Below are 16388 nucleotides of genomic sequence, written 5' to 3'. Positions count from 1 at the left end.
GAAGTCCCTGTGTCAGGAGTGTGGGGTAACATATAAGTTCACCACTCCTTACCACCCCCAAGGTAATGGGCTGGTTGAGAGATTCACCCGGACCCGCAAAGGCATGATTATGGGTCTTGAATAACCCATGAGGCGTAAGTGGGATGTCCTCTTGCCATTTCTTTTCTTTGCTTACAGAGAGGTGCCACAGAAGTCCTTAGGGTTCAGCCCCTTTGAACTGCTCTATGGTCACCCGGTAAGAGGACCTCTGAGTTTGGTCAAAGCATGCTGGGAGCAATCTCCCAGGAAACCTCTCCAGGATGTATATAGCTACATGCTGGCCTTCAGGAACCAAACTTGGCTATTCAGACAACTCGCTGAGGCGAATCTGGAAGCCAGCCAGGATGAGATGAAGCGATGTTACGACCAGAAAGCCACTCTAGTTGAGCTTCAGCCTGGACAGAAAGTGTGGGTCATGGCCCCAGTGGAGCCCTGTGCGCTCCAGGATAAGTGAATCAAACCATTTGAGGTGGTGGAGCGCAAGAGTCCTGTCACCTACTTGGTGGACTTGCGGTCTCCAAGGAACCCTTCGCGGGTCCTACATGTCAACCGCCTGAAGTCCCACTTAGAGAGGTCCAAAGTGGGCAAGCTCCTAGCAACAGATGCTGGAATGGAGGAGGAGACTGAGCCTCTTCCTGACCTCCTGTCTGCAACAGAGCAAGATGGGTCAGTGGATGGTGTGAACCTCTCTTCCACCCTGACCACTGAGCAGCAGAATGACTGTCGCCAGTTGTTGGGACAGTTTTCTGATTTGTGCTCCCTGATTCCCAGTGTCACTGATTGGTGTGTCCATGATGTAGACACTGGAGACAGTCCTCCTGTTAAGCACAAAACTTACAGACTGACTGACAGGGTAAGAGCTTGCATCAAGGAAAAGGTCTCCAAGATGCTTGCATTGGGGGTGATTGAGTCCTCTAACACTCCTTGGGCCAGCCCAGTGGTCTTGGTACCAAAGGCTGCCGCACCAGGTGCCACGCCAGAACTCTGGTTCTGTGTGGGCTACCGAGGGCTCAATTCAGTCACCAGGACTGTCGTGCACCCCATCCCCAGAGCTGATACGCTCATTGATCGGTTAGGGGCTGCCCGGTACCTCAGCACGTTTGATATAACGTCTGGGTACTGACAGATCGCCTCAACAGATGGGGCAAGAGAGAGGTCAGCATTCTCCACACCAGATGGGCACTACCAATTCCGGGTTATGCCCTTTTGGGATGAAGAATGCCCCTGCCACCTTTCAGAGGTTGGTCAAACAGGTGTTGGCTGGACTGGAAGATTTCAGTGCTGCCTACCTGGATGACCTTGCAGTGTTCATTGCCAGTTGGGAAGAACATCTGCGCCAACTCTGGGAAGTGTTGATGGCACTGCCGAGAGCAGGCCTCACGATCAAGGTGAGTAAGTGCCAGATCGGGCAGGGTTCTGTGGTGTACTTGGGACACCAGGTTGGGAGCGGCCAGGTGGCGCCCCTACAGCCCAATATTGAGATCATCCTGGCTTGGGAACCCCCAACACCCAGACAGAAATGAGAGCCATTTTAGGACTCATTGGGTATTACAGGAGGTTTGTCAAGGGATATGGCAGCATTGTTGCACCCGTGACAGACCTGACTTCCAGGAAGCAGCCCAAGAAAGTGAACTGGACTGACACCTGTCGGAAAGCTTGATGCCCTGAAGACTGCCATGTGCACGGCGCCCCTGCTCCAGGCACCCAACTTCTCAAAAGAGTTTATTGTTCAAAAAGACGCTTCAGAGCATGGTGTGGGAGCTGTTCTTTCACAGATGAATGAGGAGGGCCTAGACCAACCTGTAGCCTTTATTAGTAGAAGGTTACTTCCACAGGAACAGAGGTGGAGTGCAATTGAGTGTGAGGCATTTGCTGTGGTCTGGGCACTAAAGAATTTGAGACCATACTTGTTTGGGACTCACTTCCGGGTTCAAACAGACCACAGGCCCCTCAGATAGTTGATGCAGATGAGGGATGAGAATTCAAAGCTGTTGAGGTGGTCCATTTCCCTACAGGGGATGGGCTTCATGGTGGAACACCGCCCTGGTACAGAACACGCCAATGCTGATGGTCTGTCCAGATTGTTCTGCCTTAGTGAAGAGAACTCCCAAGCGGTGGGTAGTTCTCCCCATATTTCAGCTGGAGGCGACACATGTTAGACCTGGCACCATTGGGGTGGGTCTCTCTTCCATTTTTTGCTGTTGCCTCCTGTATTTTTGCTGTATGTTTTGCCGGTCTAGATTCTTTGGGCACTGTGCCACTGCTATTCAGTGCCACAGTGCGAGTGCTCCCTATTGTAAAGTATTGTATTGGATTAGTGACTCCATGATTGGTTCATTTGATTTACCTGTCAGACCCTAGTACAGTGGACCATGTGTGCCCAGGGCTTGTAAATCAAATGCTGCTGGTGTGTCTTTTGCTTTCTAGCCCTAAGTGCGCCAGGTATGCCCAGACATGGGTCCTGGGCTCACTGTGCCACTGGAATCAAGCTATCCTGGCTGAAGAGGGGTGAAACCCCGAAACCGGTCCTAGGATGCTTGTTTCCGGTCCAGGGAGGACCTGGCTTGGCAGTTCGGGCTGGACTGTTCCCATGAGGCACAGGGTCAAGACTGATTTGCATATGGCCAAGTCTAAACTGGGGTGGCATGGTGAGCAAAAGAATGATGGATTTAGCACAGATCTCTTGACTGAGGGTGAATGTTTTGATTTGTTCTGCATTCCGTCCATCAATTGTGTGTCTTTTGCTGGTGGGCTTGCAGCACTGGTTCTGCCACCCACAGAAGCAGCTTGTAAAGTGTGTCTCGGGCCTGCCATTGCAGAGCCTGTGCGCAGTCTGTGACTGCCATGTCGATTTGGCAAGTGCACCCACTTACCAGTCCCTAAACCTTCCCTTTTCTACATTTTAGTCACCCCTAAAGTAGGCCGAAGGGCAGGATGCATTGTGTGTAAAAGGTAGGACATGCCCTGGTGTGTGTGGCATGTCCTAATAGTGAATTACAGCCATTTTCGTTTTTCACTATTGCAAGGCTACCTATTCCCTATAGGCCAGAATGGGCAGTTTGATTATAATATCTTATAATCCTAACTGACTCAGGGAACTAGGTAGAAATTTGAGTTTAGTATGCCTGAACTCAGAATGATAAAATACATCTTTTAGTGAAGTTGGTTTTAACAGGTAAGAGGGGAGAGGAGTTGGCCTAATGGCTAGGGCGGTCGACCTCGAATCTCGGGAACTAGGTTCAAGTCTCGGCAACGACGCTGAACATCCTGTGATTCAGGGCAAATCACTTAATCTCCCCGTGCCTAACAAAAATGAATGAGTCCTAATGTAACGCAACTGGTGCTATGTAAAGCACTCTGATACCCGTTTCGGGTCAAGTTTGCGCTATATAAAACTCTCTAAAAAAAAAATTAAAAAATCTGTGTTTGAAAATACCACTTTTAGTAAAAAGGTATTTTCTTGCCTAACTGTACAAGTCTGCCTCTGCTAGGTTGTGTATTCCATGTCTGGTTTGTGAGTGACAGGGGCTGGGGGATTCCATGAGACAGGGTGAGTCAGCACAGGATTGAATAGCCCTAGCTACATGTAGAGTGGTGGTAGGAGTTGCACCTGAGCCTGATTAGGGCTGTGCCTGCCTTCCACAATGCTGGCTCCACCTCCTGTGGAGCGTCTGATGTCCCTGGCCCACACTGTCAAAGGAAAGAAGGAGTCCTGTAAAAAAGTGCTCCAGGACTGCACAGAACTGACTTAAACTAGGTATAGACACTCTCTGCCTTCAGAGACAAAGGATTTTAGTGTATAAAAGGGGGGACCCAGACCCCAGAACTTTAGATCACTTCTGGGAATCAATACGACCCTTTGCCAAGGAGAAGAACCAAGGAACCTGAAGGAGGAGACTGCCCCTGTGCTGTGCTGTTGGGGTTGGCCTGCAGTGGTTACTTTATTTGCCAAGGAAAGGAGAAAAGGAACTTTGTGTGTACTTTTGCAATCTTGAAGAAGAATCTCCAAGGGCTTGAACTGAGCTTGCCTCCTGCCTAAAGTCTCAGGTATACAAGCTTTCACCACCAGCTCCCCTGAATTCCCTTGCTGTGGAATTCTGCCTGCAGAGAGGTGCCTGCTGTTGTTTGGGCCCTCTGAGAAGACTGCGAGTTGCTGGAAGCGCAACGTAACGAGGAAGAAGTGTGTCGCCGCCGCAGCAGTTGCCATCACATCACCGAAGAAGCGTGCCGCCGCTGCAGCTGTTCGCCGTCGCATCATCGACGAAGCTTGTCGCATCACCGGAGAAGCGTGTCGCTGCCGCAGTGGTCGCCAGTGCATCCCCCGAGAAGGGTGTCGCAGGGCCTGTCGCGGCTCAGAAGTTACCGTGTTCACCGCACGGCTGTCGGGCGTGCACGCATCGCATTCAACGTTGTCACAGCGCATCAAGACGCCATTTTCTCGCATCGCACCGGATCGTCGCATTGCATCGAGGCACCATCTTGTCGCATCGCACTGGATCACATTAAGAAACCGACGCATCACCTCTTCTCCGGTAAGGAACCGACGCATCACCTCTCCTGCGCTGCAGTAAGGAACAGACGCATCAGCTTCCCCGAAACAAGGAACCGACGCATCACCTTCCCTGCTACCCTTTTGTTTGTATTGCGTGACACATCCAAGGTACTTTGAGAGTAAAGTGTCGCATTTACCATCTACATTGAACAAAGCTATTTCTACCGTTTTAAAGTCTATTTTTGAGTACAGTATTGTGGATTTTTGTTATTTGGTCTTGTGTTAAGTCTAGTAAAGATTACTTATTTTTCTAATCTGGTGTGGTGTCTATTTGTAGTGTTTTCACTGTATTACAGTATGTGTTCACAAATGCTTTACACACTGCCTCTGAGATAAGCCTGTCTGCTCGTGCCAAACTACCAAGGGGGTGATCAGGGGTTATTTTAGAAGTGTACCCCCTTACCCTGACTAGAAGCAAGGGTCCCTATTTGGTCAAAGGTACCTACCTCTGCCAACTAGAGACCCCCAGTTCTAACAAGGCCCTTAGTCACTTTCTAGCTTGGAGTGGATGGAACTGTACAAATCCTATGCTTTAAAACTTTACTAGATTAATGGACATTTGAGGTAAGCAGAATTGGTGGTGGTGTAGAGTGCTCCATAGAAAGGATCTGCATTCCATGTAAACTTGGGAACTACCCAGAGTTCACTGCTTCCTCTTTTACATAAGTTAGATGCACTCTAATCCTGAAAGAATAAAGATATATCCATATGTGTGCCCACGGATTTATATGCGTGTGTGTTTTCTTTTTAATTTGCACGTGAGAACCCTTTATTATTCATTACCTCCTTTTACCTCTACCCCCTTCCTAAACCCTAAAATCACCATTACCTCCCTTTACTTTTACCCACCCCTAAAATCAAAAATTATTCTTACCTCCCTTTACCTCTAACCGCCTCTAAACCCTAAACTCATCCTTACCTCCCTTTTTCCCTACACTCACATAAAAAAATGATGTTATTTGCAAAAATACTTACCAATGTGATAAGTACGGTGTAACAAATGTAGAAATATTTACCTGCATTGCAAATGGATGCATGTAACGGATGCAGGGTAAAGGCTGGTTCCTTGTTTTATATTCTGTTAAATGTGTGTTATATTAATTTAAGTTAATTCAGTGTAGTCCTAAATATATATTTTCAGAATATGTAATATTCATTTCAATATGTAAAATTAATTTTAAAGCAAATCAACATAAGTTCATTGCAAGCCATATTCATTTGAACAGGGGTCATATTCATTTGAACATGGCTTGTTTCATTTCGATATGTGCTTATTAATTTCGAAGAATGCTAAGTTTATCTCAGATAGTTTCTTATTCATTTAAAATAAAATGCCATATTCATTTTAATAAATGTCATATTCATTTTGATGTGGCCCTATTAATTTCAACAAGTGTCATATTAATTTTAAAGTGGTTCATATTCATGCAAACAAAATGGCATGAAACACACCCAACAGTGGAGCCCTCTATAGACCAGCACCTAATCTGCTATCCCTTGTATATCTTTATTCCCATGTGGTTGCTGGGGGTATGTGTGCACACTGAATCGCACCCACTGTAACCATGCAAATCCCCTAAGGGGACCTAACAGTTTCAAAACACTAGCAAAGGTGCACCACAAACCAAACGTTCAGGAAAAACAATAATATAGTCATTTCCCACATCAAAGTTATTCAAAAAATAATTCATTTTTATTCAAGGATTATGATCATTATCATTTCTTTTTAAAACACAGAATTGTAAACACAATTTGGTCTTGACAGCAAAGCCGACGCGTTTCGTCCTAGAAACGGACTTCTTCAGGGCATGTGAAGGATGCAACAATCAATCAATCCCATACAGCATGAGCTAATATAATGCCAGAGTCGTAGATTCTGTGGAAGTTTCCCTTTGTTTTGTAAGTCGGTTGAGAGTATAATTCCTCACTGCCCGCTTGCCGTTATTACCAGATCTTTGGGTGTTCTTCGCAGCTAAATATTGACTGTGAAGACTGTTATTTCTCGGTTTTATAAAACAAGAATAAATCTTAAATGACGTGACTTGGTCAGCCTTTGGAAAACTATGGTGATCTTATAGAACTTCAAGCTCCATTATACTCTCAACCGACTTACAAAACAAAGGGAAACTTCCACAGAATCTATGACTCTGGCATTATATTAGCTCATGCTGTATGGGATTGATTGATTGTTGCATCCTTCACATGCCCTGAAAAAGTCCGTTTCTAGGACGAAACGCGTCGGCTGTGCTGTCAAGACCAAATTGTGTTTACAATTCTGTGTTTTAAAAAGAAATGATAATGATCATAATCCTTGAATAAAAATGAATTATTTTTTGAATAACTTTGATGTGGGAAATGACTATATTATTGGTTCATATTCATCTTAACATGTGTCATATTCCTTTCAATAAATGTCATATTCATTTCAATGGATGTCAGACTCAGCTTAACACCTGTCATATCAATTTTAACATGGGTCACATCCATTTAAACATAGGTCATATCAATTTCAATACATGAAATATTCATTTTGATGTATCTCATATGAATTTCCAAGCATAACATATTCATTTTAACAGGTTTCATTTTATTTTCAGCCATTTTAAGCCATTTTGAATCAATTTCAATGGGGCTCATATTAATTTCAATGCATGTCCTATTCATCTTAGGATATATCATATTCCTTTCCATGGATGTCTCATTCAAAATACCAACTCTTATATTAATTTTAACATGAATCATATCCATTTCAACACGTATCATAATCATGTCAATGTGTATCAAATTACTTTCAAAACAAGCTGTATTCATTTTGATAAATGTCATGTCCATTTTGATGTTACTTGTATTCATTTTAAAACGTGTCAAATTCATTTCAATGGACCTTATATTCATTTCAACTCATTTCATATTAATTTTAACATGTGTTAGGTTTTTTTCAATCAATATTATATTGATTTCAATAGACGTCATATTCATATTAACACTTGTCATATTCATTTTAAGATGCAACTTATCCATTTTAACATAGATCATATTCATTTGAATATGTATCATATTAATTTCAATGCATGCCATTTTAGTACAATGGGGCTTATATTTATTACAACACAAGCCATATTCATTTGAAATCATCTCCTATTCCTTTCTATATATCTCATATTCATTGCAATCTAGGTAATATTTATTTCAACTCAATTTATATTCATTGCAACATGTGTTATTTTCATTTCAGTGTATGCTATTACAATTTCAATATGCATTATATTCTTTTCACAATACAATATATTCATTTCAGTAACTTATTTTCATTTCAATCTGTCATATTCATTTTAATGTATGTCATTTTCCTCTTGGAATATGTCAGTCATTTCAAGGAATGTCACATTCTTTTTGATGCATATTGTATTTGTTTCACTGACTGCTATATTGTTTATAGTGAAGGCCATATTCATTAAAGTATCATTGATGTATATTTCAATATATCTCTTATTCAATTCAGAGTGTGTGTTATTCATATTACTCACTAAGTGGTATATTCACTCTGACAGGTTTCATATTTGTTTTGGTTCAAGTCAGATTCACTCTGCCAGGTATCATATTTACCTTGAGAGATATTATATTCATTCTGGTGTGTGTCATAATCATTTTGCAACACGATATGCATTTCAGAAGGTGTCGTATATGGAGATCTGTAATTTTGACGTGAACGGCTTCCTATACTTGGGGATACAATTCAATCAGTGAGTCAAAATGAGTGAGAATGAGAGAGTAAGATTGTAAGGGTGAATGAGAATGAATGAGAGAATGCGTGCGTTGGAGTGTGGGTGTGAATGTGAATGTTTGTGCGAGAGAGCATGTGTTTGTGTGAGCCTGTGTGAAAGAGAGGGATATGTAGTGAATGAGAAGAAGCAAATGCCGTTGAGTTAGAATGTGGGACAAAAAGTGAGACTGACTGAGAATGAGAGAGTTCATGTGTAAGTGAGGGTGACTAAGTGAGTAAAAAGGAATCGGAACGAGTGTGAAGCAGTGTGAGGGGGATGGAGAATGAGTAAGTGTGAAGGAATGTGAGGGAGTGAATATAAGTGAGCGTGAGTGAGGTGAGTCTGCGGCTGGCGCTGGCATATTGGAGGTGATTCTTGACATACAGGACACTCGTTGCAAATGCTGGGGCTGACGTTCTAGAGGTAGTTCTTACTATTAGGGAGGACAATCATGGCATTTTCGGGAGGGTGAAGGGCAAGCAACTTTGACTAAATGCTTTGAAGAAATTTCTGTTGTCTGCGTCACCGATGGTACATGGGTGTATTCAATAGCAGAATTCTGGCACTTGCATATTTTATACAATTCGTGGCATAAGGGGGCAACCATGGGATATGGAGGCACCCCTGACAAAATGCTGACTGTTGCCCAATGAAGGTAATTATTGACATACGGGTGGGGGGGGGGGGGGGTATGCACGTTTTGCAAAAAATGGGATCAACTCTTTCATTGTTTCCTGTCCTGCCACATCATGAAGGTACTTGATTATTTAATGAGTGACCTATCAGAGCCTATGGCTTTAAAGCAAATTGATGTTAAAATTATGTTTTAAAATACACTATGTGACTCCAAATTTTTCCAAAATTTTCTTGGGGGGAAAAACGCCTCGACCCTTCGTAAAGTTAGTTAGGTTGACCTGCTGGAATTCAGGACAGGTGTTATTGCAGCCAACCCATTTCAAAGATCACCAGTCACCTGTTTGCTAGTCTAATATCATTGCCCTCACGCACGTACCGTGCTTTAGAAGCCATTAGTTTGAAAATGTTCATGCGTTAGTTTGCTAAGGAAAAACGTCTATACTGTTGAACAAAACGGTCTCCTAGCTAGTAAGTTTTTCATTAACGTTACATTTCTTACAGCTGATTTTGTATATTTGTAAATACAACAGGGCAAGCACAGGTAATACATAAAACATTGTATAACTATTTACCGTTCAAATTTCTTCAGCATAGCCAAAGCTCTTTCTGTATTGTGAATCTTTTCAAATGTAGCATCCATGAATGTTTTTAACTGATTCTAAAAATAAAAAAAATCATAACAATTATATAACTAACTTTTGGAATCCAAGTATTTTTATATTAAAGCATTAGCAGGCACATTCCAATATTAGGTGCATTTTAGAACAATTTTCTAAATGCTTAAACCAGTAGGAACCAGACAATTGAAAAACAACTGCACAAATATTGATTGTGGATGCCCAATTCCTGTTCAGCATCCAAACCCCTGGATGACCCACAAAATTGGTTACCTTTCAATGGTTCCGAAGTCATTTTGAGGATTGCAAAAAATGCAGCCCTAGTCACTTTTCCAAGTTTAACAGTATTCCATTTGAGCTGTTGAGTTTTGCAGCTATGTCCCAATCACAAAGAGCTACAATTATATTAGGGCATATCTTTTTTTAATTTTTTTTATTGCATTTCTTCAAAGAAACATTACAGCCAAGTTGGGATTAAACATGGCTATGGCCCGTGAAAAGCCGGGCCAGGCACGCACATATTTTAAATAGATAACATTTCTCTTGCAATCAACTCAATACAAAAGAGAAAAGAAAAAAAAACCAGTTACCATGAGCAGCAAGTGAATAGAAAAATATTCAAGCAATAAATACAGCACAGTGATCTCTCGGCTTATCATCATAATACATTGCTATTGCGCACTCATGTGTATTTCCTGTAGGTCCCATACCTATCAGTATGTGACTACTCCCAGGTCCAACTGGGGGTAATACACTACCTATATAAGGCGATAACCATATCAATCGTCGTCAGTAAAGTGAGTTTGTAAATAGCTTTTGAGTGGTTGCCAATAGTCATGGGGATGGGAAGTGACAGGTAGAAGTGTGGCATCATGGTATCACAATAAGTGAGGTCTCTGGTACAGTCTCGTATCCTCGGTGTTCGCATTCCCCCCCAATGTAAGGATACCTGCCATTTAGCCACCAATAACGCAATTGCCGAGAATCTTCAATGGCTTCACATACCCCAAAAGGGCTGTTAATATATTTGGGGATATAGAGTGTTCCACAATAATGGATAGCTGCTAGAATACCTCCCCCCAGTAAGTGTTCACTGGAGTGCAATGCCACACTAAGTGTGGAAAATCAGCATCCGGAGCCCCACACCTCCAAAATGCGTTGGGTACTGAAGGATTCATTTTTGCTAGCAGCTTAGGGGTGACATACGCACTATGAAGATATTTAAAATGTAGCAGCTTACACCTATAGTTTCCGGAAATGTAGCATGTTTGGGAACAACAGTAATTCCAAATGTCATCAGTAATAGTAAGTTCAAAGTCTCGCTTCCAGGCCAGTCGTGCTTTAACACCCACAGGCGGACGAAGAGAAAGCGATAAATGGTAGATATGAGACACCAAATGAGTACTATCAGGCGATTTTATGAGTAATGTAAGTGGGGGAAATTCATCTGGTTCAGTCAAGGCGTTGGGGAGGGTCTTCAACTAAGAACTACCTGGCACATGCATCAAGAAAAGCTTTTGCGAGTCCTTAATTGAGAATATTAAGGACTCGCAATTAAGGACTCGCAAAAGCCTATGCATGTAGGAATCGCTATTAAAATAGCGATTCCTTAACATTCATTAATTGCGACTCACAAATTGCGTTTCGCAATTAATGAATGGCTTCCCATTCATTCCTATGGGCCTCCAGGCCCATAGGAATGCATTGGAGATTGCGGGAGCAATTTGCGAGTACCAGTAGGTACTCGCAAATTGCTCCCGCAATTTCTAGGGTGCAAGGGTGTCAAAATGACACCCTATTGCACCCATGTATTTGTACTCTGCACACATGTTGCATACACACATGCTCTAAGGGCATGTGTGTGTGCAACGTGAAACTTAGAAAAATGCATATAAGTGCATTTTTCTAAGTTTTAGCAAATTACCATGAAGTCCAGCTTCATGGTAATTTGCTCCCGCTAGTAGCGAAAGCGCTATTTTTAAAACTTTCATGCATTGCATTTAAGGAATCTCAATTAGGGATTCCTTAAATGCAATCGCTATTTAAGGAATCACTATTTTGAGATTCCTTCAATAGCGATTTTTGCATTTGGGATGATGCATCCCAAATGCAAAAATACCGGTCGCAAAGGGGCAGATTCTGAGAATCTGCCCGTTTGCGACCGGTTTTGTGGTTGATGCATGTGCCTGTATGTGTTCTATGTAATAAGAAACTGTCCATATATGTCGCAGTACCCCGCAAGGTCAGTTCAGCTGTTGAGCAGGGTCTAGCATCATGGAGTCTCCTAGTTTGGTGAACCTATGCTATGTGATTGCAGTGTTCGCTTGGTGAGTGCTTCCATGGCAGGGGGAACCCATGGATTGTCTACCAAGGGTATATGTGGTGAATATAAGGACTTGTATTGCAGATATCTCTGAAGTTTAGACCACGCCCAACATGTCGTGTGAACTGAGACCAAGTCCCGGGCACACGCTTCAGAGTTATGTTCAGAGTAATGGGTTCTGGGTAACAGCACACAGTTATGGTTCTTCATATGAAAACATGTAGGGGCCGACATCCGACACCAGTAGTTTATTTATGTAGAATCTTTTTATATGGTTCTTGAAATAGGAAAAATTAAGAAAACCAGCCGACACATGTTTCGTCACCTGGGGATTACCCCGTGACTCTTCAGGGCTGGGAAAGACATAAGAGGTGTAGTATAGTACAAGGAAATCGGCCCATTGTTTAATGAACATAAAGGTTGACCTATGTGCGTAATAGAAAGCACCATTCTAGTGTGGAAACCCTATGAGAATGCGAGAAAGACACAATCTAGTGACTTCACAGCAAACGGAAGAGAAAAGTCTTGTGGGGAAAGTGAACGTAAAAGGGTACAAAATGGAAGATAAAAATAATAACAATAAAACAAAACACACAACACGGGAGGGTCATAAACATTTTCAATGTATTCCTATGCAAAATGTGGCGCCAGTGGAGCAACGTGAGGGTAAGTGAAGACATAGTGACTTGATGTGAATAGTTACTCCGTCAGGTTAAAGCATAATGAAACAGGGTGCGAATTTACAGCATTCGTAACCCGTAATAAATATTGGTAAGTCTGAATAGAGAGAGAGGGGGAGGTTTCCAAAGTTTCAGGAGAGAAGTGGTAGCAGGATCTCAAAAGGAGAGGGAAGTTACTTCAGGAAAGCGTGCCAAATGAGGCTGAGTACGCAAGCACTACGGAAAATAGTCCTACGCAAAGCTAAATATAGCACATGCAGGGTAGCGCAAGAAGGGAAACAGTAAAAAAAAAAAATTAACATGTGATCCTCAAGAATAACTACCTGAATTGTCAAAGAATAGTAACATGCGTGTCAGACTCCGGACTCTGGGGGGGGCCAAAGAGAGGACATCTCTGGCTAGCGGTCTCCTCTTTCCCCCACAGCTACCAACAACAGAGGTCGAGAGCACCCGAGGAGAAAAGAACACCTGGCCCTTTAAGGATTTCCCTGCAGATACAGGATACGCCCCCTGGAAGGCGGAAGCACCAATCCCTGAGAGCCCTTTAAGCCGTGACATTGGGAGAAGCGTCGTCGACGACCGGGAGAAGGAGAGACGCGCCAGCAAGAGCCCCGACGAGAGGAGAGGAGGAGAACCGGCGTTCCTAGAGAGAGGCGCTCCAAACGACGACCGGCTGGACGGGACCCGAAACCCACAAGAGGACGCATCGCCCCACCACGGCCCTGGAGGGTCATGGCTGCAACAGGTGTGTGCACGTCTCCGGGGATCCGGGAGTCGGGTGGGTTTGTCGGCCCCAGAGAAAGGGGGGGAAATCTACACGACGGCAAACTTCTAAGAATCCTCCACGTGTAGACCCTGCCCTGTTTTTGCCTAGCTTTTCCTGGTGGTGGCTTCCCCCCTCTTCCTGCACTCAGTCACTAGAGCAGGAGACGGTGACTCCCTCACTGCCTTCCCCACAAGCTTGACGATAAAGCGTGCACTAATACGTGCTCCTTTCTTTTCCTTTTGAGTCCTCCCGCAACCCTGGGAGTAAAGACGTGCCGGTGTGAAAAGACGGAGACGATCCCTGAAGGCATCACCAAGGGACACCAGACACCCCGGAGAACTGCTAACCTATTCTTTGGTCTGTCAAATAAAAAGACATACGTTTACAAAGTCTCATAGTCTCCAGAGTTTCCACTGTCTCCCACTGATACGTGGTGTTTCTGCCCGGTCCGTACCCTCCATTGGGAGCCCGGAAATGGAGAACTTAATACAACATATGGTTGAGGGACAGAAAAAACTGGAGTGGGTTGTAGAAAGGCAACTCACATCGGTGCAGGCGGACCGTGAAATGTTTAAGGACCTCATGAAGGGACAGATGGAGGCCATATTGCGGGTTGGGGAGGAAGCAGCCCATCCTTCTGCTGGCCAAAAGACTAACAAGACCATGGCTTCTGTCCCTACGGTTGCACTCCAGAAATATGTAGCGGGCGAAGACCCCGACGCCTTCCTGTTGAATTTCGAAAGGGCAGCAAGGGCGTCGGGTTGGCCAGTGGCCAAATGGCCATTTTTTCTGGCGCCCCTCTTAACGGGGAACACCCAGGCAGCTTACCAGGTGGCTAACCCCGCTGGGGTCACCCCCCACAAAGAAGTCAAGGCCATCATTCTTGATCACCTTGGCCTTGACGCTGAGACCTACCGGTTACGCTTTCGTAAAGAAAGGGGGTCTCCCGGGGATTCGGTGAAAACCCTTTATTTTAAGCTGAAGATAGCCGCGGATAAGTGGCTCAAACCGGAGGTAAACACGAAAGAACAAGTCATGAACGCTATATACTTACAATTCATCGAGGCGTTGCCATACCCCACTCAGCGATGGCTTCGACAACATAACAACCTCAGCCCAGAACAGGCTGTCGAAATGGCCGCTTCCTTCTCTAGGGCTCAGGTCAGAGGATCCTCGTGGGAGACAGAGAAACACACAAGGCCCTTGCCTGCTCCACAAAAACCCCTTCGCCTTATCAAAGAACCTGACCAAGTAAAGCCTAGATGGGAAACCCCCATAAACTGAGGACCTCAGTGTTTCGAGTGTGGGGACTGGGGCCACATTTCCCGTACGTGCCCAAAGACACGAACGGAAGAACCGATGGACGTCAGTTACGTACCCCGTCCCCTGTTGTACACCGAGGAAATGGGGACTTGTTTTTATGTAAGTCTCTCCGTCAATCACAAACCCGTTACCGCCCTCCTTGATTCCAGATGCAGACAGTCTGTAGTCAGGGGAGACTCGGTTCAACCAGGGCAGGTGTGTCACGGGAAGCAGGTGTTTATACGATGTGTTCATGGGGATGTAAAAGCTTATCTCTCTGTAGAATTGCCCCTACAGTGCTCGGACGTGTCAGTCCTCCGAGTGACTGTTGGGGTTCTACCGACACTACCTGAGGAGCTTATCTTAGGTACCGATAATCCCCGATTCCTTTCCCTGTTACAGACAAAGGTTGTAGGCCTCTCTCCTACCGTTCCTAAAACCGCCAAAACAATCCCCAGAGCCCTTTTTACCCAGGAGCCATGGGAGGGGGACAAAAGCTTGCGCTGGGCACAACTCAATGATCCCACCTTGCATCAGGCCTGGCAACAGGCCCGCTTGCCTCAAGACCCCAATCACCTCAGGTACCCTTGCTTCCAGATAACCAATGGCCTAGTAAATAGAATAGGAAGTGTACAAGAAGAGCCCCAGCTCCTAGTACCAAAGCAATACTGAGAACAAATATGTTTTTTTGCACACTCCCATCTCCTAGCAGGACACACAGGGGCCCAAAAAACGACTTAAACACTGTTAAGACATTTCTACTGGCCTGGTATCTACGCACATATAAAACGGTACTGCCAGGAATATTAGATATGTCAGAAAAAGAATCCCAATAAACCCCCTGGTGTCCCTCTCCAACCCCTCCCCGTTATAGGAAAACCGTTTGAACAGGTAGGCATCGATCTAATTGGGCCTCTACCCAAATCCAGCAAAGGCTACCAGTACGTCTTGGTACTGGTGGATCACTGTACCCGGTTCCCCGAGGTCTTTCTGCTGAAATCCCCTACCACGGCCATAATCGCCGATAAACTCCTAGAATACTTCTCACGGGTAGGCTTCCCACGTCAGATACTAACCGACCAAGGGACCCCTTTTGTCTCTAGACTCATGGCCCAAGTTTGTAGACTATTGGATGTTCAACAGTTACGTACATCAGTTTATCACCCCCAGACCGACGGCCTGGTCGAGCGATATAATGGGACCCTGAAACTGACATTAAGGAAAATGCTAACAGAAGAAGGGAGACACTGGGATAGGCTCCTACCCTTAGCCCTGTTTGGTATTCGGGGTCAGTTACAGAGTAGCCTGGGTTGCTCCTCCTTCGCGATGTTGTATGGCAGACAACTCAGAACACTCTTAGAGATGACCAAAGAAGCCTGGGAGAAAGACACTACTGCCTCTAGTGCAGTCCTAGACTACACCCAGGACCTAAGGAACCGCCTGGGTAAGTTGAGGAACCTGGCCATGACAAACCTCGAAAAAGCCCAAAACCAACACAAACAGCAATATGACAAGGGAAAAAAATGGAGGACTCTCCAACCAGGTGATTGGGCCTTGGTATTGTTACCCGCGGCTCTGGGTAAAGCAAAACACGAGTGGACCAGCCCCTATCTAGTGGTAGACTCAATAGGAAATACTACCTACCGACTACAGGTTACTCCACACCGCACGCAGGCCTATCATATCAATCTTCTGAAAAAGTGGATAGC

General features: G+C 44.5%; 1 protein-coding gene across 1 annotated transcript in view; it reads right to left on the bottom strand.

Moving 5' to 3' along the window:
- DNAH5 (dynein axonemal heavy chain 5) overlaps positions 1 to 16388 on the bottom strand; it is a 5853083-nt gene that overhangs the window by 4523545 nt on the left and 1313150 nt on the right. Inside the window, exon 13 of the mRNA XM_085606747.1 lies at positions 9564 to 9649. Coding sequence (XP_085462873.1) covers positions 9564 to 9649 — 86 coding nt within the window. The remainder of the gene's footprint in view (positions 1 to 9563; positions 9650 to 16388) is intronic.

The sequence above is a fragment of the Triturus cristatus genome, chromosome 5_2, assembly GCF_964204655.1.
Source record: "Triturus cristatus chromosome 5_2, aTriCri1.1, whole genome shotgun sequence".
In the NCBI taxonomy this organism is placed as follows: domain Eukaryota; kingdom Metazoa; phylum Chordata; class Amphibia; order Caudata; family Salamandridae; genus Triturus; species Triturus cristatus.
The sequence above is the reverse complement of the archived record's forward strand: the minus strand, read 5'-3'. Positions and strand labels throughout refer to the sequence as shown.